The sequence below is a fragment of the Mizuhopecten yessoensis genome, unplaced genomic scaffold (genome assembly GCF_002113885.1).
Source record: "Mizuhopecten yessoensis strain PY_sf001 unplaced genomic scaffold, ASM211388v2 scaffold716349, whole genome shotgun sequence".
NCBI classification, from domain to species: domain Eukaryota; kingdom Metazoa; phylum Mollusca; class Bivalvia; order Pectinida; family Pectinidae; genus Mizuhopecten; species Mizuhopecten yessoensis.
The window spans coordinates 271,955-298,596 of NW_018480072.1; the positions used below are offsets into that span (position 1 = coordinate 271,955).

The 26,642-nt window shown below is 36.9% G+C and overlaps 2 protein-coding genes and 1 long non-coding RNA gene across 7 annotated transcripts in view; 2 read left to right on the top strand and 1 right to left on the bottom strand.

The window, feature by feature from the left end:
- Positions 1–14,187, top strand: part of LOC110443494 — a 19,131-nt gene extending 4,944 nt beyond the window's left edge. For both annotated transcript variants that reach the window (XM_021487730.1, XM_021487731.1), the window contains exons 4-5: positions 673–802; positions 10,916–14,187. In XM_021487730.1, the coding sequence (XP_021343405.1) occupies positions 673–802; positions 10,916–11,047 (262 nt within the window). In that variant the 3' untranslated portion in view covers positions 11,048–14,187. The remainder of the gene's footprint in view (positions 1–672; positions 803–10,915) is intronic.
- Positions 5,272–9,967, top strand: LOC110443495. Of its 2 annotated transcripts, none has more exons than XR_002462120.1 (3): positions 5,272–5,785; positions 5,927–5,955; positions 6,040–9,967. It is a non-coding gene; the product is annotated as an uncharacterized LOC110443495 (long non-coding RNA). The 2 variants fall into 2 exon arrangements; XR_002462121.1 differs by having other exon boundaries at positions 6,124–9,967.
- Positions 14,188–16,245: 2,058 nt separating the features above from the next.
- Positions 16,246–26,642, bottom strand: part of LOC110443492 — a 76,286-nt gene continuing 65,889 nt past the window's right edge. For 2 of the 3 annotated variants that reach the window (XM_021487726.1, XM_021487725.1), the window contains 3 exons: positions 26,146–26,185; positions 23,900–24,076; positions 16,246–21,998 (listed from right to left, as the gene is read on the bottom strand). In XM_021487726.1, coding sequence (XP_021343401.1) covers positions 21,835–21,998; positions 23,900–24,076; positions 26,146–26,185 — 381 coding nt within the window. In that variant the 3' untranslated portion in view covers positions 16,246–21,834. The remainder of the gene's footprint in view (positions 21,999–23,899; positions 24,077–26,145; positions 26,186–26,642) is intronic. The other variant, XM_021487727.1, reaches the window with a different exon arrangement.

A 26,642-nucleotide genomic window follows, 5' to 3' on the forward strand; every position in this document is an offset into this window, starting at 1 on the left:
GGGGGGAGGTGGAGGTTAGATTGGATTCGCCATGTCCATCCGTCCAGAATATTGTGCAAAGGGTATATTAAAAACCCCTGAAGGGATTTCTCTTAACCCATTCAACCCTAGGAAACTTTAATAGACTCTACCATACAGTTATCTTGATGAGTCCATTATGGTCTACAGTGGTGAAAGGGTTAAACTAAGCATACTATTTCTCTATGATAAGATGTTGTGCCCTTTTGCTTGTCGTTAATTTTGAAATATTTGTTGAAGTTGAGGCCCTTGTTGTATAACTTCTCGTCCCCAATATTGTGACAAGTGTATCTTACATAGTGATGATGGTATTTCTCTCACTCGTTATGCCTTTAATGTGAGGTTGTGCCCTTTCACATGTCCTCAAATTTGGTGGAAATTTTTCAGAGTTATACCCCCTTTTCATATAAGTTCCGTCCAGAATCATTATGTGAAACATATTTAATAATTTGAAGTACTGAATTAGAAATTTTAATCCTCTAAAACTTTGTATAATAGATCACAACAATATGTAGTTATACTGAAATCAGGTTGTTTGTCCCAGTGTCCCTGTGTCAGTCTGTCTGTCTTTAGATCTAGACACAATGTTATCTGGCAACTAGATTCTGTAGTTAATAATAACCAGCATAAATAACCAGTATTGTTTGTATGTAGATGTGGCCAATGTTGGTATGAGGGCAAGTGTGGAAAGGACTGCCCCGAGTGTGACGGACATCCGATGACACGCCCATGTGCAGTTTGCGGAGGGGAATGTAACCAGGTCTGGAACCGGGATGTCAAGTTGGTAAGATTCTACCGAGTTTAGGGCTTACAGTGATGGGCAAATGACTGAAAATAACGATCATTCAGAATTGCACTGATATGAATGAAATTTCGTACACAGTACCCTTATACATCAAGGAAGATCAGGGGCAATGACCCTGTCGACAGTAAAAAGCTTGTGTAAATTTAAAGATGTGCATTGATTAGGATGCCTTACAAGCATCAGCTTTAGGGAAATTCCCTTTAGCTGATCAGCTGTAGAGCATCGGGCTGGAGAGCCAAGGGTTGCGGTTTCGAGCGCCAGCGACGGCACTATCTTTATCACTATTCCTCGACCTACTACAAACTGGTGCCATTGACCCTCCCCATTCAAAGTAGGAGAACCCATGGCGGGGAGTCAAAGAACCTGGGTTGGTGTTTGAAAAAATAGGGGGGAATAGTGTAAAAGATGTGCATTGATTAGGTTGCCTTACAAGCGTCAGCTGTCAGGAATTTCCTTTTAGCTCAGCGGTAGAGCATCGGACCGGAGAGCCAAGGGTCGCGGTTTCGAACGCTAGTGACAGCACCATCTTTATCACTTTTCCTGGTTCTTCTACACTTGTGTACTGGATATTTCAGAAGATATGTTATTCATCTTTACACCATATAATATGAAAAGGCAAAGCCTAAAAAGAGATCTTTAGCAAAGTCTTGCTAAACTCTTGTATTTACTGTATTTAAAGTCGACAAGACATCATTTAAAGTAGAGATTTGTCCTGTGTGTAACACATATAATGGGTAGGGTGGTGCAGTGGATAGTGCGCTCGTCTTCATCAAGATGGCCAGGATTCCATCCCTGTCACCTGCCCCACCATGAGGGGTTTTCTCTAGATATTTGGGTTTTCTCCCACATGGAAAGTTTGACACTCTGTGCACTTGCGTCAAGGCCCAAAAAGAGTTTTGGGGGGGGGGGGGNTGCTTGATAATTGCCAAAAAAATAAATAAGACATTACATATTTAACGATATATCAATGTTAGATGAAGAAAGATATTACTTTAAAAACAAAATGGGAGAATAGAGAACATTGTACAATACTTTAACATAACTGAGATGGGCGTTGTATCTAGACATAGTCTGAATTGTTGTTCCATCCTGAAACATCCGGTCGAATTTCAAATTCTGTTTCATTCACAGAGAATAGACAAGTAACTTTACCAAATAAAATTAGATGCTTTCTGTCTGTAACTGGTAATAATTCGGCATGTGGCGTGAAAAATAATAACGTTTATGAAAAATGGCGTTAAAACTCGTGTTAATGATCTGGAAAAATCATTGTTGATTCGACATAGATTCATAATCAATTGTTTCTATTATGACGGGTGTTGTATAAATCAATTATGTAAATTCATCCTTCTGGAAATAACCGATGAAGACTGATTGAGTATGACGTGTTTGTGACCTTATAGAAAGAATAATTTCTGACAATAGTTTATTTAGCCAATATCTCATTCTATGTAATAGACTTTTTTCACTCAAAATGTATGTTAACTTTTTAACAAAATCTGGATATATAGCAATATATCAACAATTAAAAATTTTCATTATATGCTTATATTTGATTTCTTTTATTTCCCTTAGCAACAGTTGATGTGCCTCACTCTCGCGAGAATACATAAAAAGGAGAAGTTCTTCGTATTTTGTTTTGAAATTTTCTTTAATTCATTCACCCCTGAAATAATTTCATAATGAACTATTTCAACCTTTGAATTGGAAGAGTTTAAATGTGTCTTCAGGGGTGAATGAGTTAAATAAAACAGTTATCAAAAACCAAGCAGATATTTTTCAGTATATGTAGATATCAGTATATGCGTTGCATCAGAATTGTTTTTGCTTCAAGGGTACACTTCCGGTTTCCCAACTGGGCGGCTACTTCCGGCCAAAAACCATTAAAGAGCTTCACTCGAGTGCCTTTGGCACCCGAGAGCTATGCTCTTATTACAGTAGTATCAAGTTCTAGGCCTGATCAGACATAGGTTAAAACTGATACAAACGATGTTGTAAGCTCACCTTGAACTTTTCCTTTAAACAGCTTCTTTTAAAGAACCAAAAGTCCTAGAGTAATGATATTAGGCAGATAACTTTTTTGGATGGAGCCCAATAAAGTTTGTGTATAAAAATGAACTGGATCTCTAGTTTCAAGTTCACTGGGGTCATATGTGTAAATAACTTCAAAATGCTTATTCTCAATAACCAAGAGGCCTAGGTTGATAATATTTGACCTGTAGTATGTTTTATAAGATGTCTAATTTTGTTTCAGTGACACATTTTCAAGGTCAAGGGAATTTGAATACCATAAAAACTTGTGTAATTTGCGCACTTTTTCTTGAGAAATAAAATGCCCGAAGTGGGGGGGTGCGCAAAAGTATTACATTATATAAGTGTTATATTTTCAAGTTTTTAGCTCACCTGCCCTAAGGGCTATTGAGCTTATGCCATGGCGTGGCGTTTGTCGTCCGTCAACTTTTCCTTTTAACAACTTCTTCTAAAGAATGGACAGGTCTAGAGTCATGATATTTGGGTGAAAGCTTCGTTGGTAGGAGCCTGATAAAGTTTGAGAATGAAAATGACCTTGACCTACGTTCAAGGTCACAGCTGTCAATTATGTCAAACACTTTAAACCACTTCTTCTGAGGAACGAAAACGTATAGAACCTTCATATTTGGCTGTTTGGTTCATGAGATAGAACCAGACAAAGTTTGAGAATGAAAATTACCTTGACCTACTTTCAAGGTCACAGGGGTCAAATGTGTCAAACTCTTCAAACGACTTCTTCTGAAGAACTAAAAGGGATAGAATCTTCATATTTGGCTGAATGCTTCCTGGGATGGAGCCAAACAAAGTTTGAAAATGAATATGACCTTGACGTACTTTCAAGGTCACAGCGGTCAAATATGTAAAACACTTTAAACGACTTCTTTTGAAGAATTAAAAGGTATAGAATCTTCATATTTCGCTGGTGGCTTCCTTGGATGGAGCACGATAAAGTTTGAGAATTAAATTGACCTTGACTTACTTTCAAGGTCACAGCGGTCAAATGTGTAAAAACTCTTTAAACGACTTCTTCTGAAGAACTAAAAGGTATAGATTCTTTATTTTTGGCTGTTTGCTTCCTGAAGAAGAGCCAGACAAACTTTGAGAATGAAAATGACCTTGACATACTTTCAAGGTCACAGGGGTCAAATATGTCAAACTCTTCAAACAACTTCTTCTGAAGAACTAAAAGGGATAGAATCTTCATATTTGGCTGATGGCTTCCTGGGATGGAGCCCAACAAAGTTTAAAAATAAAAATGACCTTGACGTACTTTCAAGGTCACAGCGGTCAAATATGTAAAAACTCTTTAAGCGACTTCTTCTGAAGAACTAAAAGGTATAGAATCTTTATATTTGGCTGTTGACTTTCTGAGATAGATCCCGACAAAGTTTTCGAATGAAAATGACCTCAACCTACCTTAAAGGACAGAGATCAACAGCATTTTAAAGGATTTGTTCTTAAGAACCAAATGGAATGGATTCATAAGATTTGGCTGGTAGCTTTTTGGGATAGAGCTAACAAAGTATGAGAAGGAAAATGACATTGACCTACTTTACAAGGTCACAGGGAAAAATATGTCAATTCACTTCTGAAGAAGAACCAAAAAGCATAGAATCTTATAATAATATTTGGCTGGTAGTTTCAACAGATGGAGCCGACAAGGTTTGTGCAGGAAATATTTGTAGTGCAATATAATATTGAATGAGAATATTTTGCCACTTGTCAGCATCCCCACATGATCTGGGGCCACTCCTTCATTGATGTCTCGGCCATCCATTCCTTCACATGGACACGGACACTGATGGGAGGAAAGTTACCTTTGAGCATGGTCTTGCCAATGAAGATCACATAAGGCAGTAGTTTGGTCCTGTCTCCCATACGGGCTAGCTAGCATCACTGAAAAAATAATACAAAAATAAGTCTAAACATACAGCAGTGGGTATTGACTATCACAACATCTTACTTACCACCGTCAACACAATAAAGCAATTCTGCACGATATGTACTCGTAAATCTCATTATTTACTGGTACTATTATAGATGCAGATTTCTAGAGTCATGGGAAGCTCATCAGAGCTTTTAATATTCTTTTCTTTTACTAATAATAATTACTTGTAAACCAGTTCTTTTCGTTGCCAGTGGTTTAAATTAAACCACTCTCCAAGTTATGGAGGTGTTGTAGGGGAGGTAAAATGTAAGTGGAGTCTGATCTGTGTTGCCAATTCTGGAGCGGTCAATGTTTTGTTTTTTTCGTAGTTTGATGATGAAGATCTGGAACTTGAGTTTATCTTCAAAATCGTCTGGCTGTCGCTGGGCGATGGTGGTCCATTGTCTAATACTGAGTTGATGACATTTCATGAACAGATACACCAGTGCAATGATGCCTTGAATGGATGGGTATTTTGTTTGTAGCAGGTTAGAAGCTCAGAGTCTAATTTCTGTGCTTTTCACACAATGTCTCTCGTTTCTACGGTCGCAAATCCACTGGTATAAGTCGTGCTCCATGTCAGTTTGTGCTGCCTGGCTCCCTCTGTTGGCGATCTTCTTAGCTGGCATGGATACTAGTGGGTTTGTCTGTTTTTGCCGATATTGAATATTAGATTCGCCGATATTAAACTGACGTCCTGCAGCTCTGTTACCAAATCTGTCTCCATATTCCATAACTTCCATCTTCTCTTGTGATGTCAGGAAGCTGTTTTTCTTTCCCATCTAGTAGACTGGTAGTGGAGTTCAGGTACATAGTAGTTGGTAGTGGAGTTCAGGTACATAATAGTTGGTAGTGGAGGTCAGGTACATAGTAGTTGGTAGTGGAGTTCAGGTACATAGTAGTTGGTAGTGGAGTTCAGGTACATAGTAGTTGGCAGTGGAGGTCAGGTACATAGTAATTGGTAGTGGAGTTCAGGTACATAGTAGATTGGTAGTGGAGGTCAGGTACATTGTAGATTGGTAGTGGAGCTCAGGTACATAGTAGTTGGTAGTGGAGGTCAGGTACACAGAAGTTGGTAGTGGAGGTCAGGTACATAGTAGTTGGCAGTGGAGGTCAGGTACATAGTAATTGGTAGTGGAGTTCAGGTACATAGTAGATTGGTAGTGGAGTTCAGGTACATAGTAGTTGGTAGTGGCCAACGTAAACCCCATATACAAAAAATGAGGTCAGGTACAAAGTAGTTGGTAGTGGATTTCAGGTACATAGTAGTTGGTAGTGGAGTTCAGGTACATCGTAGTTGGTATTGGAGTTCAGGTACATAGTAATTGGCAGTGGAGGTCAGGTACATAGTAGTTGGTAGTGGAGTTCAGGTACATAGTAGATTGGTAGTGGAGTTCAGGTACATAGTAGTTGGTAGTGGAGGTCAGGTACATAGTAGTTGGTAGTGGAGTTCAGGTACATAGTAGTTGGTAGTGGAGTTCAGGTACATAGTAGTTGGTAGTGGAGTTCAGGTACATAGTAGTTGGTAGTGGAGTTCAGGTACATAGTAGTTGGTAGTGGAGTTCAGGTACATAGTAGTTGGTAGTGGAGTTCAGGTACATAGTAGTTGGTAGTGGAGTTCAGGTACATAGTAGTTGGTAGTGGAGTTCAGGTACATAGTAGTTGGTAGTGGAGTTCAGGTACATAGTAGTTGGTAGTGGAGTTCAGGTACATAGTAGTTGGTAGTGGAGTTCAGGTACATAGTAGTTGGTAGTGGAGTTCAGGTACATAGTAGTTGGTAGTGGAGTTCAGGTACATAGTAGTTGGTAGTGGAGTTCAGGTACATAGTAGTTGGTAGTGGAGTTCAGGTACATAGTAGTTGGTAGTGGAGTTCAGGTACATAGTAGTTGGTAGTGGAGTTCAGGTACATAGTAGTTGGTAGTGGAGTTCAGGTACATAGTAGTTGGTAGTGGAGTTCAGGTACATAGTAGTTGGTAGTGGAGTTCAGGTACATAGTAGTTGGTAGTGGAGTTCAGGTACATAGTAGTTGGTAGTGGAGTTCAGGTACATAGTAGTTGGTAGTGGAGTTCAGGTACATAGTAGTTGGTAGTGGAGTTCAGGTACATAGTAGTTGGTAGTGGAGTTCAGGTACATAGTAGTTGGTAGTGGAGTTCAGGTACATAGTAGTTGGTAGTGGAGTTCAGGTACATAGTAGTTGGTAGTGGAGTTCAGGTACATAGTAGTTGGTAGTGGAGTTCAGGTACATAGTAGTTGGTAGTGGAGTTCAGGTACATAGTAGTTGGTAGTGGAGTTCAGGTACATAGTAGTTGGTAGTGGAGTTCAGGTACATAGTAGTTGGTAGTGGAGTTCAGGTACATAGTAGTTGGTAGTGGAGTTCAGGTACATAGTAATTGGTAGTGGAGGTCAGGTACATAGTAGATTGGTAGTGGAGGTCAGGTACATAGTAGTTGGTAGTGGAGGTCAGGTACATAGTAGTTGGTAGTGGAGGTCAGGTACATAGTAGTTGGTAGTGGAGGTCAGGTACATAGTAGTTGGTAGTGGAGGTCAGGTACATAGTAGTTGGTAGTGGAGGTCAGGTACATAGTAGTTGGTAGTGGAGGTCAGGTACATAGTAGTTGGTAGTGGAGGTCAGGTACATAGTAGTTGGTAGTGGAGGTCAGGTACATAGTAGTTGGTAGTGGAGGTCAGGTACATAGTAGTTGGTAGTGGAGGTCAGGTACATAGTAGTTGGTAGTGGAGGTCAGGTACATAGTGGTTGGTAGTGGAGGTCAGGTACATAGTAGTTGGTAGTGGAGGTCAGGTACATAGTAGATTGGTAGTGGAGTTCAGGTACATAGTAGATTGGTAGTGGAGTTCAGGTACATAGTAGATTGGTAGTGGAGGTCAGGTACATAGTAGTTGGTAGTGGAGGTCAGGTACATAGTAGTTGGTAGTGGGTTTCAGGAAGTTGTTGGTAGTGGAGTTCAGGTACATAGTAGTTGGTAGTGGGTTTCAGGAAGTAGTAGTAGTAGTAGTAGTAGTAGTAGTAGTGGAGGCATGTAGCATATGTCTCAACCTCACAAACACACGTATTTTATGCAAGTTGGTAATGATACTTTCCACACATAGATTTGTCAAACAACACCAGGCAAAACAGGCATATCCCTACATCAAGGCCTACTAGGCATCATTGACGACAACTCCCTCACCCAAACCATAGACAAACCCACAAGAGGAGAACACATCCTTGACATAACACTCACAAATCGAACATCTATCATCAACAAACAAGAAATAATCCCACCCATAGGCAATGCAGATCATATTATGTACAGAAGCAGACATTAGACTACACAAAGCTCGCAAACCACCTAGGAACATTAACTTATATAACAAAGCAAACTGGGACAACATCAGAAAAGACCTCACTGATCTATTAAATTACAACTTTCCGGAACTCGAACATCAAACGCAGAAGACATCTAGGAAGCTTCAAAACAACACTTCATACATCTACAGAAAAAAACATACCAATAAAATCACTAACATTCAAACAGACTACCCTGGATGAACAACTCACTTTGTTGCCTCTCAAACAAGTCTTATTGCCTCCATGCCATCATAAATTAAGAACAAACAACAAACTAATCCACATATACAAAACAATTAAAAGCTGGAGTGCAAATACACTGAGAAGATGATTACAGACTTACCAATAGGTGAACTTGACGACCCCCGCACAAGGAACAAATATACAACCCTAAAAAAACTCTTTTCGTTCCTGAAAATCACAAAAAAAGATAATCCAGATATCACAGCACTACGTAAAATTGAGCACCAAACAACAGTGCCAGAAACAAAGGCAAACATACTTAATGAACAGTTCCAAGAAGCCTTCAAAACAGAACAAAACACAACAATACCTGACAAAGGAATATCGCCCCACCCACCAATGCCAGATAAACACATAACAAGCCAACTCAAGGAGTCAACAAACTACTCAATAACATCAACCCACACAAAGAAACAGGCCCAGACCATAGACACGGCAGCTTGAATACTGAAAGAACTTCAGGACATTACAGCATCAATACTATCAAACATCACTCAATACAGGAACATTACCCAGTGACTGGAAACACGCCAACGTAAACCCCATATACAAAAAAAGGAGACAAATACAACCCAACAAACTACAGACCAATGTCACTCCCAGGCACCGATGCAAACCTCTAGAACATGTCTTCCCAAGTGCAGCCATGAAACACTTAGAAGACAACAAAATACTGCATGACCTACAACATGGCTTCCACACATCAAGATCTTGCGAAACACAACTTAACAACAACAAACAAACATACATTATCATTATGGACTTTGTCAAAGTCCCAATCAAACACTTACAGTACAAACTACATTATTACGGCATCAACGGGACCACGCTAACATGGATCACAGATTTTCTATCACAACGCATCCAAACAGTATTACTTGAGGGTAAACACTATGACATCCCAGTAATATCTGGAGTGCCTCGAGGAACCTGTTTGGGACCAGTCCTCTTCCTCATATACACTGACAACTTCCCCTAATACATATCACACAGTACACTAAGACTTTTCGCAGATGACAGTATACTCTGCAAAACCATCAATAACAAAAACGATACAATAAAACTACAAACAGATTTAGACGCAGCTAGCAAATGGGACAAGGACACACTCCCCGACCACACACTAGAATCTGTAACATCAAACAAATATCTAGGTCTCGCACTAAAATAAACACTAAAACGGAACAAACACATCCAACTACATCACATTCAATGCAAATAAATCAGTAGCCTTTTTGAAACGCAACCTGAAAGTACATATAAGGCCATCGTAAGACCTAAACTTGAATACTGTTCTTCAGTTTGGGACACTCATTACACAAATAATATCAGATCAATTGGAAAAAGTACAACAAAGAGCAGTACGCTACGTCCTAAACAAATACCATAACACAAGCTCAGTCACAGATATGATGCACAACTTGTAATGGCCAACACTACACACACGCAGAACAAGAGCACGCATTATTCTTTTCTACAAAATAATACACCAATAAGTAGCAATACACTTGCACCACATATAACATAATCCAACACATACAAAATCAACAACACAAACAACACACTGTTTTTAACCAGAATTTGATCCTATTCCGTCTTTGCGTATTGCAGAGTTATCTTCTCTTGTGACCAGGTATTGATTGTTACGTCATTGGTTTGTGTGAGAAAATTAAGTCGTTTTCTCAAAAATTTACGACGTTACTAGTACTCTCACAAACAAATGACGTAACAATCAATACCTGCTCACAAGAGCAGATAACTCTGCAATACGAAAAGACGGAATAGCAAATACTTCAAAATAATTCAAATCACTACATAACAACGCACTACTGCACAAGACCCTAACAATCCGTAATCGTCAATATTGAAGGAAGAGGTTATACAGATGAAGATGTGTAAATAAACGAAGCACAAGCGCAGTGACCTCAATATTTGACTGGCAAATGAGAATGCACAAGGTGATATTTAATTGGTTGGTTACTTTACACATCAAATTTCTTTGATGATATGTTTTCGTAAGTAAGTAAATGTTTTATGTAAAATATATAGCTAAAATGAATTAATGTGTGCAGATTTGCACACACGTGTGTGTGTTATGTGCGATCAGATTCAAAGGAAACAAACAACAAAATACACATTTTACGTAGTTTCATCTTGGTTTTATAATATTATTGTACATGTAAACAAGAAATATGAGCTCACTGATAATAAACAAATCAATTAAGTCCTACGAAATATATTATAAAAATGAGTATCAAGCTGTTTGTCTTCCATTTTCAGAGATCGATTTTCCGAGGAATTACTGGACATCGGGGGGTTTTCAGATATTTTTTGCTGGACAAAATATACGAGTAGAAGTTTTATTCGACATGTTCAGCCTTGTAAAGACTTGTGCAAATTACATAGGTGTGCAAATTACACGGGTTTTATGGTAATGTATGTAAATTGGAGTTACATCCCCTGTTTATGGAGTTATCCCTCTGATGCTGATAATTTTTTGTGATCAATCTTAATATTAAAGAAAGCTGTTTTTACATTTCAGTCACATTCTTTTCACAAGGCTCACTGGGATGGTAAGTGCTTACTTCCCTTGGAGGCCCAGAATGCATGCAGGAAACAAAATTCTACCCCCAAATCACTGACGGAAGGTATGCAGGACTTGTCGACAAGATAGCACAGTGGCGCCCTCTGCAGGAGTTAATCAGAGGATTTACATGTTTGGAGATTAAAATTTCATGATAAACAACCCCTTGACCTCTGCAGCTCATCACGAGGGAAAATCGCATGCCCCTGAATAGTGTAAATGTATCTTTATTGATATCCTAGCATCCAGCAGGTGTTGCAGGGGAAAGTGGCATTCTACCTAACAAAATTGTCACAGTAATCTAACAGTCCAGCCAAATGAATTAGACTATAAAGTATCCACTGTATATATAATAACTGATAGTGCTGTACTTAAAAAATTCAATTGCACTTCAAAAGTGAAATTGAATAAGATTACCAAATAATCAAATATGTTTACACTTAGTGATGATACTGTAAATGTCTCGCATGTGGAAAAACAAATGGTTGCATGGCCTAACACAAGTAAAATGGTTGTCAGCATTACATAGTAATACGATTGTCTGTTGCTTTACTGTGCACTGATGGTTGTATCATAGATTAAATTCAATTTTGAAATTCAGATACATATTCATTAAAAAAAATCAATCATTCTGCTGCTCAATTCTATATTTTAATTATTATTCACCTGGAGCAGGCTTTGGAATTGTTCTACCATGTTTACAATTAGTAAAACTGTTAGAATTGAAGGGTTTTGGTTGTGATGGCAGTTTTTTTCTCTGCTTGAGTATAGAGAAGTGTGAATCAGTATTGAGAAATATTGCCACTGTGAAGCTATATCAATCATCATCATCATCACATAATATAATATCATTACGGGAAGATGTAGGTCAACTAGTAAAGGGATGTAATTCATTAACACTATGACCAACTTGTAGAATTAGAAACAGGACATTTTAGTCCATCCTCTACCTTTAAATACTGATATGTATATAATGACCAATAGACTCAAATGTTGACATAAAAATATTGATATATTGACTTTAGACTCATTTGATCGTGTTGTAGACCATTTTTATATCAATTTGGTATAGAGTACCATATATCATATGACATGTAAAAAACTTAGCTGGTATAATGGGGATACTTTTCTTATAATTTAGCTCTGTTCAATCACAGGTAAGAATCTCAAAATGTTTCTAATATTGTAAGACATAAAAGGCCCTGTTGTTCAAAACTGACTTTCACTTTACATGTATTTGAATTGGTTTAGAAATTATCGGTTTTCTTGATTGATGGGCTTCTAGCTCACCTGACCTGAAGTGTCATATGAGCTTATGTCGTGGTGAGGTGTCCGTCCGTCGGTCTGACACAACTTTATATTTGATCATATTTGGCCAGTAGCATGCTGAGATGGGCTATTTTGCATGAAGCCTAATTTTGTCCATTAAATCAATATATTTGATCTTGGTCACCTTTTAGGGTAACAACACTGAGAGAAGTACCAGATGAGCAATGCAGGCCCATTTTTCCTCTATATTGTAACAGAGGATCAATTTTAAAAACATAATCCTGAACATGTCATATTGTCCATAAGATAACTAAGGTCTTATGTTTGAATCATTGAAGTGTTTTTTCCGCTCATGTTGAAGATTTGTTTTTAATATGGCCTAATCTTTAACAAAAATGTAAAGTCATGGCAATGCTGTTTAGCTCATATTTATACAGAAGAAAATAAGCATCCTACTAGATACTGCTGAAAGAATCATGGTAAATATCATGTATAATGCTACTCTCTTTTTACATGTATCATATACTGAATCGAAATGCATAATATATATATATATTGCAGACAGCGTAGACTCATTGTACCTCAGAGCTTCTATAGCAAGATAAGTAGTCATTGTTGTATATACATGACATGATATTGTTGTAATGTTTTTCAATCGATATATATAAGTTAACTCTTTATTTGTTCATGTACTTGATGTCTTTTGCTTGTCCTGTCTTCGCGGAATACCTAGTTATGTATGAGTAACATTCCTTCCTGACAGATATCTTGTATCTTCTTCTCAGCTATCAAGAATGGCCTTAACAGTATTTTCTTCAATATACCATAATGACTAAATTAATGTCAAAATTATCTTTACCGTGTAAAATTCTCAAAGACATTCAAATTAGTCAAAACGTGATACAAACTATAACCTGTTCTTCCCTGAAAAGGAACACCTGTACAAAAGGAAAGAACATAGTAATGTTGGAAGAGTTATCTCCCCTCGAAATATGGAAAATGTCAAGAGGTGCACCAATTTTTTTTTTTCATTGGCTTGTAGATTTGGGTCTTTGATTTTTGTCCTTTAACATGCTTAATACATTTTTTTCACATTTAATTCTTATTATTTTATTGTCATTACAACAAGATTATACAAAATACCTTTTAGGAAGGGAGATTACTCATTGAATTAGAAAATCACTTCCACGAAAATTACTGTTTATAAATGATCAGATAATATTGTAAGTACTTTTGTAAGTGACAATGCAGATATAATTCAATTTGAGAAGTTTTGTAGCCACTAAATTAAAGACGTTTCTTGGTGTTTGAATACATTTATTATAATTTAGTATTAGCTATGAGTAACATTGTCCTGTTCCTCCGTTATGTAGATGAGAAATGTCCTTAAACTTTACCTTACCATGGTCAGTATTCACCGTTTGTTTGGATCCATGCTGACAAGGTGTCTGTACAAGTGGTGTGGTACTCTTATCGTACCCAAAGTAGAAAGCTGTTCCTTTGTGGATACTACGAAGCAATGTTTTTGACACAGCATATTTATGATCCTGAACTCTGGTTATCTGGAATTTATTTTTAACCCATTATTACACCATTGCTTTTCCATTCCACCCCTGAATATACTTAAATAAACAAAATAATTGCAATTTATATATAAAAAAAAGTCCAGAGAAATGTTTACCTGTACTTTGGTGATGGGACCAATTTCATTGGCAAATTAAAAGCATGTTCCAATATTGTATCAGTCGGCTGAGAATGCTGCTTGCGCATTGAATTTCAGCAAAGTGAATTATGGCTTTTCCGATTTCATGGTTGGTCAGACAGTAGCAGTGAACAAATGCATGTCGCAGAGAGATTTTGAAGATGTTGGAATGCTGTACACATTAGCAGATTTAAGTGTAATATATTAGTGTTGAAGGAGACAATCTGCCAAAGAAATTAAGCTTAATAAATTAATGTCAACTAAATGTGTGTGTTCTTTCCTCTTGCCTCTGATGACAATTGACGAAGTGGTATCAACTGTTGTCATTACGATAAAGTCAACTCTCTTGATGCCCATGTGGTCAACATCATTCTCCTCTATTCCTTAGATGACTAATAACGACGGTATTCCTCTCTGTTTGCTAGATGACTAATAACGATGGTATTCCTCTATTCGCTAGATGACTAATAACGACGGTATTCCTCTCTATTCGCTAGATGACTAATAACAACGGTATTCCTCTCTATTCGCTAGATGACTAATAACGTCGGTATTCCTCTCTATTCGCTAGATGATGAATTATTCACAGCATTCCTCTCTATTCACTAGATGATGAATATTCACGGCATTCCTTTCTATTCACTAGATGGTGAATATTCACGGCATTCCTCTCTATTCACTAAACGATGAATATTCACGGCATTCCTCTATTCACTAGATCATGAATATTCACGGCATTCCTATCTATTCTCTAAATGGCCAATATCTATGACATTCATCTCTTTTCTCTATATGAAAAATATCTACGACATTTCTCTATTCTCTATATGACAAATCTCTACGACATTCCTCTATTTTCTATATGACAAATATCCACGACATTCCTCTCTATTCACTAATTGATGAATATTCACGGCTTTCCTCTCTATTCGCTAGATGGCTAATAACGTCGGTATTCCTCGCTATTCGCTAGATGACCAATAACGTCGGTATTCCTCTCTATTCACTAAATGGTGAATATTCACGGCATTCCTTTCTATTCACTAGATGATGAATATTCACAGCATTCCTCTCTATTCCCGGCTTTCCTCTCTATTCACTAAATGGTGAATATTCACGGCATTACTCTCTATTCACTAGATCATGAATATTCACGGCATTCCTCTATTCACTAGATCATGAATATTCACGGCATTACTCTCTATTCACTAGATCATGAATATTCACGGCTTTCCTCTCTATTCTCGATATGACAAATATCTCCGGCATTCCTCTCTATATTCACGGCTTTCCTCTCTATTCCCTAAATGATGAATATTCACAGCATTCCTTTCTATTCACTAGATGTTGAATATTCACGGCATTCCTCTATTCACTAGATGGTGAATATTCACGGCATTCCTATCTATTCTCTAAATGGCCATTATCTATGACATTCTTCTCTTGGGGGGATATGACAAATATCTCCGGCATTCCTCTCTATATTCACGGCTTTCCTCTCTATTCCCTAAATGATGAATATTCACGGCTTTCCTCTCTATTCACTAGATGGTGAATATTCACGGCATTACTCTCTCTTCACTAGATGATGAATATTGACGGCATTCCTCTATTCACTAGATGGTGAATATTCACGGCATTACTCTCTCTTCACTAGATGATGAATATTCACGGTATTCCTCTCTTTTCGCTAGATGACTAATAACAACGGTATTCCTCTCTTTTCGCTAGATGACTAATAACTTCGGTATTCCTCTCTATTCCCGGCTTTCCTCTCTATTCACGGCTTTCCTCTCTATTCACGGTTTTCCTCTCTATTCACTAATTGATGAATATTCACGGCTTTCCTCTCTATTCGCTTGATGATGAATTATTCACAGCATTCCTCTCTATTCTCTAAATGATGTATATCTACGGCTTTCCTCTCTATTCTCTAAATGGCCAATATCTATGACATTCTTCTCTTTTCTCTAGTTGATTAATACTTTTTACTCTAAGCTGTAATAGACAAGGATATTATTGTCCGAGCTCTCACAAACGAGGAAATAGTTCTTATTGGTCTAGTGGACGGACATGCACATTTCTCTCCGTGACCTAATAATGGATGGACAAGGATATCCCTCTGAATGATCTTCTAGACGAACTACAAGCTGCTTCTTACGGACTCGTCTTGGGAGAATTTCTCTCAGCTCGTTTGGCAAAACATCGGACTTGTTAAACCACATGTCACGGCTTTGTTTCCTAAGAGACGCTTTAGAAAGTATGACTCCTTGCACCACTTTAGTCCCTAAAAATAATGATCAACAAGGCAAAGAACATGTTTGTATATATATATTTTATTTTTTCTGTAACTACAAATGTACTATTGGACATCAAAATCAGAAACACATTCTTGTATTCACAGAATCGACACTCACATTATTCAAAATGAAAATATTTGCCATAATTAACAATAATATTACAAGATGATTAGATACAGGATGAAGAAAACCATGAAAGGACAACAGCTATCAAATGCTGATAGTAGGTCAAGCACAATGACAGACATTCAATATCATAGGAGAGCAAAGAAATTTGGAAGGAAAAAATATGTATATAAAAATGACACTACACCATTGGGTACAGCAGCTTGCTAGAACTAGAGAGATTTGCCAAGTTTCAGATAACAATGACCCTTGTTTGTAGCGGTAGGATACTTTACAAAGAGAACTTTGGTCTAACTTGGGCTTTACACAGAGAGCTTTGGTCTAACTTGGACCACAAAGACCTATCAACATAACAACATAAGCCAGGTGCGCATATGTATGGCCCCACCAGTTGCTCTTTCGCAAAGCATTTTAACCAAGTCTGTCTTGCCTTAAGTAACCTTTTCCCGACAGGGATAGCATGGCATATATTCAGAAAATATCTAAACTTAAGCTTACTGATAAAAATGAGTGAAACAAATCACAAATTATAGAACTTCCCCCTTCCTTCTAGTTTTTGTTTCATAAACTTATTCCCTAGCATCAGTTAGTGAACTATTAGTGACGTATTAAACCACACACAAGGGTCATTGCCATCAGCATTAGGCACCTGAGCTAACACATCCAATAAGGAGTTGCATGCTTAAGTCATCTATTGATCTATAAATTGGCTAAAATTGTCTTGGACGGTTTTGGACAAAAAGCTAATTTTAAACGAGAGAAAAGGGAACTTTTTTTTCAAATCGGAAATTCAGAAACATGTTATGGCAAGAAGGATTGGAGAACATTAACTTAAAGTTCATATCGTTTTCAAATGATTTATCCAAGATTTCGAATAATTTAATTCAGTTTCGTTAAAATCTACCAGAATAAGAAACATTTTACATGAAACCTGTCCAGTCCAGGCTACCCAAGGCACTGGCCTGAAGGATTACACTCACTAATATTGAGCCTGGTCTTGCACAGTAATATAGCAAGTCCACATCTTGGATAATAATAGATCCTGTACATGTATCATCATCTTGAAAAGTAGCACATAATAACGTCAAGAAACTGATTACTTAAAACACTGTTCTACTTCCTGCTTGGCTTCATCTCCACATCTGTCGGATCGGAATTCGTGTGACCGCAGCACCTTTCGTTAATTGCTTTTGACTGGTTAAACCAAAGGCATTTATCTTCAGAAAACGATGAACCTGCTTGTTTTGTGTTGTTTTAAGGAGACTTGATAAAGGCCTATATTAACAGTATTGGAGGTACACCAGGCGTTGCCCCTTATAGCCACTGAGGCCATGTTTAAAGGAGTATCAATACTAAAGACTGACAGGGGAATTTCCATTGCAAAATCCATAAAACCCTAACTGAATGTTAGAAAATAGATTTTAATAAATGTTCATAGAAAACATTTCGTATGTTCACTGTAAAATTATATTATATATATGTATGTATCCAAGTTCTTTGCACCAAAAATTGTCTAGCCAACCCCCAACCCCCCTCTACACCCGAGCAGCTTCTGAACATCTTCAATTAAGGTTATTCATTGTATATATAGTTGTAATATTGTAGGATTCAATCATACTATTTTTTTCTTTTTTTTTCTTAAAATCGATAAAAATTTGAAAGAGGTCTACATACTTGAAATTGTAAAAATTTCTAATGCTTTAGGAAGGCAATGTCTTAAAAGGTTTGTTTATCATTGTCACCCGTTCAACCACTGAGCTAGCAAGTTGCCGATCAATCAGACAACCTGAAAGAGATTGAAAGGGTGATAATGGCTAATGTACAAGACACGAGGAAAAAACCAATGGTAGACAAGACAACACATAATGTTAATAAATAGACAATTATAGGAAGACCTTGTCTACCCTTATCTGTCTCAATAGCACGTCTCTGTAAAAGATTAGGATGCCCTATTGGGATATATAAGGGTTGACTATGAATAGAAATGTTTAAAACTTTTCTTCCAATAACTGCAAATGTACTGGCACGATTTTAAAGGATTAAAATTTATCCAACGAGAGACAATGAATTAGTAAAAGATCTGGTACAACTGAACCAATATCCTGCATCATCTTCTCCATATTTCATTCTTACAGAGACCCAAAATCAAAATCAGTCAAGTTTCCAGTTAACATTGTTATTTCGGATTTTATCAAAGGATGTGGAATGATAACTTCAATGTCATTTAATTGATGTGTTAAATCCAATTAAGATTGACAACTTTATTTAGATAGTTCAGCGTAAATGTTGAATTACTGGGGTTTGGCATACTGACAGTATCTCGCTCTGTGATCGAGCAGACGTCCACAAGTCCAGATTTATCACAAACATCAAATGTTTTACAACAAAATGAAGCAATTCACAATCTTAATAAAACAAACCACTTCTTTATTCTGCACAAAAAAAGTGCAAACTGAATTAATGATTAAAGTTCAAAATCGAAACATTTTAACTTTTGTTCCATTCTCACATTGATAAAATCTCACGTCTACTAACAACTTGGATGACGAAAAAATAATAAAACCAAAACGTATGGTATGACATGAAAATTCTGTATTGATAATTTCCCTAACAGTGGCAAAACAACATGAGAATATATATATGTGATGTTACCTTGTTCAATTTATCTAGGAGATATCCTAGTTCACTCCCTCATATAAGGCCTGGTCGTGGCACCAGAAAACGATTTAACATTCACTTTGTTATTGTATTTATGTACACTCGGTTCAAAGCTACCAGTTTAATAATAAAAAGTCATTTCAGGGTGAAATAAAAATCTGTCTTATTACTAGGAAAAATTGGCAACACAGTAGAGGAAAATGATAAATCTGGTCACTGTTACCATGGCTGGACACACAAAATGGAGCATTCTTTTAAGCTGTTTTTTTATGTACAACACTTAAAATATGGCTGGATCTTCAGCCTTTTTTGAATACAGATTTACTTCATGGCCTATTCTACCAAACAATGAGGATTCCAGGTAACATGGTCATTTAAGTACTTGACCAGTTTCCTCTAATGAAGACAGAACTTTCAGAGAATTTACAGACAAACAAGTTTTATTGATATAGTTCTAAACGTCTTAAGGATTATCGAGACCAGATTTCGGGCCAATACTATCGAGGTCAATGGAATGTTCAAAACCAAATTAAAATCTGTGTGACCGTGTGCCTTAACAGGGACATAATGTTTGATTAGTGTTATGATAAACCGTAAATTATACAACATAATTAATAATGAGGTGGCATTACATGGATGAAAAATACTATAACAAACATGTTCTACTCTCTTCTACATCATGTATAATTGTTTTCGTAATCTAATCAAGGATAAGTATTTACATTAGGTACAGTGTGTCAGATCTGCACGCAGCGTAGAAAACACACAGTCTCACATGTTGTTAAAATCGCAGATCTACAATTTTACATGGTACCGACAGAAAGCCAATAAAAAATCAAGAAAGAATCATGTGTTCTTTTACACACACAATAGCATACACTTGAATTTTTCTTTATTTAGAATTTGCAAAATATTCATCAACATATTTGAATTTTATATTCAACCTGCAGTCCATTCATCTGAATTCAAAGTTCCATTATTTTTATTTGGAACTTTATCCTTTAAAAAACACATTGAAATGTTCTTAATATGAATAAAATCTGACTGGATAAAAAATACTTGACAAATAGCCAGTTATCACCAATACAATATATCTAGGTGATAAGATTAAAAATCTGGACCAAATTACGAATAATTGTGTTGAAATAAAATTTTGGGGTTTATTATACTGGGCCAAACAAGCAGTATTAGTCTGTGTAACAGCCAAACTTGACGAACAAAATATCGGAACTTTCTAAAGTCTGACATTTCAACACTGGATCACTGTATAAAATATTTCAAATTGCATGTGATAACAACCGAACAGCTCGCCTGCAGATAAGAATACGCATTCTCAATCATCAAGTGTGTCAATATGTGTCACCACGTTGCCTCATAATACTCACGTACCGACACAATTACATACAAACAAATAATGACATATAACATTATAGATACTCACTTCTCCCTGAATCAAAAGACAAAATGACAGGACACTTTAGCAAAAGTTGTGTAGTCAAATGATTTCCAAGTATTGATGTATGTAAAATGATATTCGACCTTTTCCAGTTGAAAGTAAAAAACTAAAACACATCCAACAATTCACTAGGAAAATAGTACTGTGAACATTTGCAACCTTATCATTATATAAAAAAAATGCTCTTGATCTTCAATTTCATTTCAAATAAAAATTAAAATTGAAACATTATTAAAAACATAAATTTTCCTCCACTTCCGACTTCATTTTAAAAGTCCTAATGAGAACAAAGTGCATAACAAAATGATGCTAAAATATGCATTGATTAGCTTCAGATATATTTTTAACTTAAAAAATCGTTAATTTTTTTAAATTATATGAAAATTGTTAAATTGTTAAATTATACGAAAATTGTTCAATCATATGAATATCAAAATAATCAAATAATGTTACATGATTACATTAAAATAACTCCTATCTATAGTGGATTGTACTAAATGACCTTTCGGCATGGATGTACACTTAGGATCCTATTTGTGTGTGCAGTTAGTGAAATATACTTTCACACGAAAAAAATACCTGTTAACGGAAGTCTGATAAAGTGTTGTATGTACATAGTTACAGCAGGGTCAACATCACAGTCTCGCTGCTTCGTAACAATTAACCATGTCACCCCTATGTGACTTTAGTAGACTCTACCATGCATTGATATGGATGGGTCCATTATGGTCTACAGTGGTGAAAGGGTTAAAGTCATCGTCCAGGTGATATTGACATTTCCTTCTTGTTCTTTCCGGTGGATGTGAACAAATTAATCTTAAGATGATGAAAGAACAACATCAGCTGTCAAATTCATAACTGTATGAAACTCTAGCTGGCTTTCCATGATTCGAATATCATACTAATAATAAATATACAAATAAAAAGGTGTCAAAAATTGATTATAGTATAAAAAATAAAATCTTGTATGAACAAGTTGCCCACCCTTCCCACCCTTCGACTGTTCCCATGGACACCTTGTAACAAGGGGACAGTCACTAATTTCTCGGAGACCTTTCCTCACGGAGGTACTGTCACTGTTTCCTCAAGAGATTTTTCGGAGGCACAGCAACTTTTTCCCGTTCACAATAATACCATAACAGATATCATACACTTCAATTGATCTACATATTGCATTGAAACGCAAAATTTCGAAAAATGTTACATTTCTAAGAAAGTTTTGTTCAAGTCTACACGAAAATTGAAATGCTATGTGACAGGAGTTCGGTGGATTTTTGTCGTCTTGGTGCCCGTTTTATTTTTCTGCCAAACTAGAGATGTAAGCTAAGGCCCACTGTCTCCTTCTCGTTACCAATTAACTGTCTGCTCACGCGTAAAACTCCTTCTCTGGTGCCTTCATGTAGGAATAGTTTGTGAATTTCTGTTCCTCCAGAGCATAGCTGCCTTCGTCCTTCTTTCTCATGCGATACACAATGAACATCACCAGTAAAATGGCGCCTAGCAATCCCACCACAGCGCCAGCTATCACAGCTGTAAAGAGAACAAGTGTTCTGTGTAGTCAACAATAAGGCAACAGACATCTACATGTGAACTGGTATCGGTAGTAGGGGTGGGCGTGGGGGGTAGGGGGTAAGGGGGAAGCAACAGACTCTGACATCTACATGTGAACTGGTATTGGTGTTGGGGGTGGGCGTTATCATCAACAAGGCGGCTACAGACATCTTGATGTGAAATGGTACTTGTCTTGGGTTAGGGTGGGGGAGTGTAGAGAACAAGGGTGTAGCAATGGTAAACAATAAGTGAACAGACATCTAGTTGTGACAGGGTACTGGTTGAGGGTTATGGTGAGGGAGTTGGACATTATCATTGTTGATGTCCTGTAATAGTTGAAGATAGATTTTTTTTCAGAAAGTGATTTTGCATAATGCAATAACATTCATTTCCATATGACATTCTTTGAAAAATGTTACGGGGCAAGAGTCAAACCAGGAGAAATTCAGGAAGGGAGGCAACTTACCTCCCATAACAAATGGTTTTGTAAGAATTTTCATTTCACTTTCGCTTTGTGCTGAAAGGTCATTGCTTGAGTGGTCATCCTCTTCTTCAGTCTCATCTGGACCGCCTATTTCCACATCTACATCACTTGGTTTCGATATAGGCTCCAGCTCTGGGCCAGGTGTGGAACCAAGTCCAACTGCAATGGTAGATTGTATGTGTCATCAAAACATGAATAGGAATTTGAGAGGCAGGAACAATTTTCATGCATCAGTTTGGCTCTTACAAATTACATAATTAATTTTCTCTATACCTTTTCTTTTAATATTTTGAGTGAATAAGTTTGAAAATACCAACAGGCAAATATATATATATTGATAGATTATATAGATAATATATCGGGAATATGTATAAACACCACAACCATTGCTAAACTTCCATTACGTGATCCATTTAATCTGGCGCTAGCATATTATGATTTCTTCTATTTACCATTTAAGTACTATTTTTTCTCGTAACTTGTAGAAGATTGGTAAATTCCTTAGATTGTGGCATTGTATTGGAGAAGGTTGATGGTCAGAGTTGATTGTGAATCAGAAATGCCAGGGTATATATTAGAATATTCTTGTTCATCTTAAGCTTGAGTGGTGGGACCCTTAAGATATTGTGTTAATTTTAAGATTTTCTATTTTAATCTCTCCAAAAGAAAACAATGTTTCATTCAATCTAAACTCTACACTGAACACCATTTATAAACGAGCTATCTCCTTGACACCGATTTGGTAAATCAAGGGAGGTAACTCCCGTAGTCAGCCTGTCCCATGTAATCAAGGCAGACAACTCTGGCAGGTTAAACCTGTTCTGATGAGAGGACCAATAATGTGAGTACTGAAAAGCTCCATAGCATAACACAAAGGGATATAAAACACAGGTAGAAACAGGCCAGCTAAAATGATTCATGCAAGTGTTATGTAGAGAAAGAGAGAAGGAAAACACAACATGCCAAAAAAAAGTACAAAATGCAAGGTCAAAGAAATGATCATGTATTTGGAGACTCGAGTCACCAAGTATTAAGTGACTTAGTTCCTAGGTANTGGTGTTGGGGGTGGGCGTTATCATCAACAAGGCGGCTACAGACATCTTGATGTGAAATGGTACTTGTCTTGGGTTAGGGTGGGGGAGTGTAGAGAACAAGGGTGTAGCAATGGTCAACAATAAGTGAACAGACATCTAGTTGTGACAGGGTACTGGTTGAGGGTTATGGTGAGGGAGTTGGACATTATCATTGTTGATGTCCTGTAATAGTTGAAGATAGATTTTTTTTCAGAAAGTGATTTTGCATAATGCAATAACATTTATTTCCACATGACATTCTTTGAAAAATGTTACGGGGCAAGAGTCAAACCAGGAGAAATTCAGGAAGGGAGGCAACTTACCTCCCATAACAAATGGTTTTGTAAGAATCTTCATTTCACTTTCGCTCTGTGCTGAAAGGTCATTGCTTGAGTGGTCATCCTCTTCTTCAGTCTCATCTGGACCGCCTATTTCCACATCTACATCACTTGGTTTCGATATAGGCTCCAGCTCTGGGCCAGGTGTGGAACCAAGTCCAACTGCAATGGTAGATTGTATGTGTCATCAAAACATGAATAGGAATTTGAGAGGCAGGAACAATTTTCATGCATCAGTTTGGCTCTTACAAATTACATAATTAATTTTCTCTATACCTTTTCTTTTAATATTTTGAGTGAATAAGTTTGAAAATACCAACAGGCAAATATATATATATTGATAGATTATATAGATAATATATCGGGAATATGTATAAACACCACAACCATTGCTAAACTTCCATTACGTGATCCATTTAATCTGGCGCTAGCATATTATGATTTCTTCTATTTACCATTTAAGTACTATTTTTTCTCGTAACTTGTAGAAGATTGGTAAATTCCTTAGATTGTGGCATTGTATTGGAGAAGGTTGATGGTCAGAGTTGATTGTGAATCAGAAATGCCAGGGTATATATTAGAATATTCTTGTTCATCTTAAGCTTGAGTGGTGGGACCCTTAAGATATTGTGTTAATTTTAAGATTTTCTATTTTAATCTCTCCAAAAGAAAACAATGTTTCATTCAATCTAAACTCTACACTGAACACCATTTATAAACGAGCTATCTCCTTGACACCGATTTGGTAAATCAAGGGAGGTAACTCCCGTAGTCAGCCTGTCCCATGTAATCAAGGCAGACAACTCTGGCAGGTTAAACCTGTTCTGATGAGAGGACCAATAATGTGAGTACTGAAAAGCTCCATAGCATAACACAAAGGGATATAAAACACAGGTAGAAACAGGCCAGCTAAAATGATTCATGCAAGTGTTATGTAGAGAAAGAGAGAAGGAAAACACAACATGCCAAAAAAAAGTACAAAATGCAAGGTCAAAGAAATGATCATGTATTTGGAGACTCGAGTCACCAAGTATTAAGTGACTTAGTTCCTAGGTATAGCTGGAGTTACTGAGAATTCAGTAACCCTAGCTACCAAGTACTCTGTGACTTGAGTTATGAAGTATTTCCTGGCTCAATTTTTCAGGTATTCCCACTAAAATTTACAAGGTATTTGTCTTTTGTACTAAAATACAGAATGAAATATTATGTAGATTTTTTTTGTTCACTCTGCAGCTTTTTTAGGTGAAGCTATTACTGAATTTCCTTGACCTTCAAATTATAAATGAAGTGTCGACGTTTATTAGAACACTATATAACATAGTGTACAATGTATATCATCTACAAAAATGGCACGATTCTACGTCGTTTCCAAGGTGTTAGTTCACACAATTACCGCCTATTCCCGCCTCTTTTCGGCAATTACTCACTGACTATTCACTCAAGCCATACCTCACAAACAACTCTCAAGGAGTTATTCCAGGTAAAACCCAGAAACTACAGAACTCATCCCAATAGTCTGAGACTAGTGAAATCTCCAGCTAGACTAGAGGTTCTAAAACCGCTAGCCCAATTGACTAGCCAAAATTTGATATTGCTGAATATTTGGTTGGTGGACTTTGGAAAGAACTACCACAATTGACTAGTGGTATTAAAAATTAAAATTCTAGCCCACCACTTCTTTAGATCAAATATGAACATTTTCTCTGTTCCTCAATAAGTCCCCTTTTACGCTATGTGGACATTTTTTGCAGCCTTTTTTTTTTAGGTCAAATATTATAGAACTTCACATTTAGCTTTTATTGGGTTTATTTGTGTTTTTCATGGGATATCTGTGCAACTTTATCAAAATGAGGTATGACCTTATAAGGTATAATATTGAATATTCTTTGAGTAATTGCTAAAAATTGAAATCTATGAGACAAATGGAAAAGATACCACACAGGTCAAGTCAAGTTCAATTCTAGTACATTCTTTCATGTACAGCTGAAATCCTTGCTTTGCCTAAACTTATCTAGTCAAATTCATTGTTCATTTCTAGGCACTCATTACAACGGTGCGTTAATAACTTTTGCGGGGAAAAAAAGGTCCAATAATAATAACGCAGTGTAGAACAGTATACAACATTTCACTCAAGTAGGATCCAATATTATCCCCCCCCCCTCCCCTCCCATCACAGCAGCAACCTCCATCTTGTCAACCCCACCCTCCCTCGTCTGTCTTGCTGTACTTACATTCTGGATCAATATAGTGAACGTCAGGATCGACAACATACTGAAAGATAAAACATATACCACGATTAGTATGTTAACACATATATACAGCAGTAATAAAAAAACATACTGTTTACTGTTGTTTAATTTTGGCTCCTTCAATTTGTTTTCGTCCTTCGACAGTAATATCATAGTTAAATTCACCTTTCACATTTATTCACTTTGTGTATTGTGTTGTTTACAAATGTTAACGGAGGCCAAAATAAACCGAAGTCCTGGTACCTGTACAAAGTATACAGATCAGAACTGAACAAACATACATCAGCAATAAATATTGGTTCATATACCGTAGAAGTGGCCAATTTTCGTGGCATCAATTTTTGTTTGTTGCGTTTTATGTCCTATTTACAGCTATGGTCATTAAAGGACATGCCAGATTTGAATTCCCCAGAGAAAAACCACTGACTTTTGGCCAGTGCCTGGTAACTGCCCCATGAAGGGATTGAACCCACGACCCA